Source organism: Sphaeroforma arctica (assembly GCF_001186125.1).
Source record: "Sphaeroforma arctica JP610 unplaced genomic scaffold supercont1.567, whole genome shotgun sequence".
In the NCBI taxonomy this organism is placed as follows: Eukaryota; class Ichthyosporea; order Ichthyophonida; genus Sphaeroforma; species Sphaeroforma arctica.
In genome coordinates this window covers 53,866-54,377 of record NW_014039991.1, presented here as the reverse complement: position 1 = coordinate 54,377, position 512 = coordinate 53,866, and the positions used below count along the sequence as shown (strand labels likewise).

The 512-nt window shown below is 43.6% G+C and overlaps 1 protein-coding gene across 1 annotated transcript in view; it reads left to right on the top strand.

Moving 5' to 3' along the window:
* Positions 1-238: 238 nt before the first annotated feature.
* The window catches only part of SARC_07283 (hypothetical protein), a gene marked incomplete at both ends in the record, with an annotated part of 9,075 nt that continues 8,801 nt past the window's right edge, over positions 239-512 (top strand). Inside the window, one exon of the mRNA XM_014298792.1 lies at positions 239-450. Within this exon, the coding sequence (XP_014154267.1) occupies positions 239-450 (212 nt within the window). The remainder of the gene's footprint in view (positions 451-512) is intronic.

Here is a 512-nt window from a genome sequence, read left to right as displayed (position 1 = left end):
GATGGTAAGCGAGTGGTTGACAGATAGATGTGTACACACGTGGTCCATGTGGGTTGCTAAGCGAATGGTTGATATCTATGCACACACGTACTACTTTTGAATGAACAGATATACGAAACCGCAGAACAAAGCAGAATGCACTACTACGGGATGGCATACAACAAATATAGTGTGAGGTCCTGAGTTGTCGATAAAAATTTAATTCAAGAAATCATTTTCGTTGCCAAATCTGTAACAGACAAACAAACAGCAGAACGAGGCGAGGCTTAGCATAATCGAGGCTGTACAAATGGTCACCAGCGCGTATGACCCCGTTACCATGACAACGAATGTAGAGAAGGACCTCGATACGCTGCTTTCTAAAGCGTTGCTAAGCGAGCAAGGCAATGTGAGGCTTGTGGCGGTGCAAAGTGCCCGTACCATCTTTCCTATGAGCCATGTCGGTAGTAGGTAGGTTGGATGAACTCATCGGTACCTATTCCATTTGATATAATATACTGTAGTATTATATA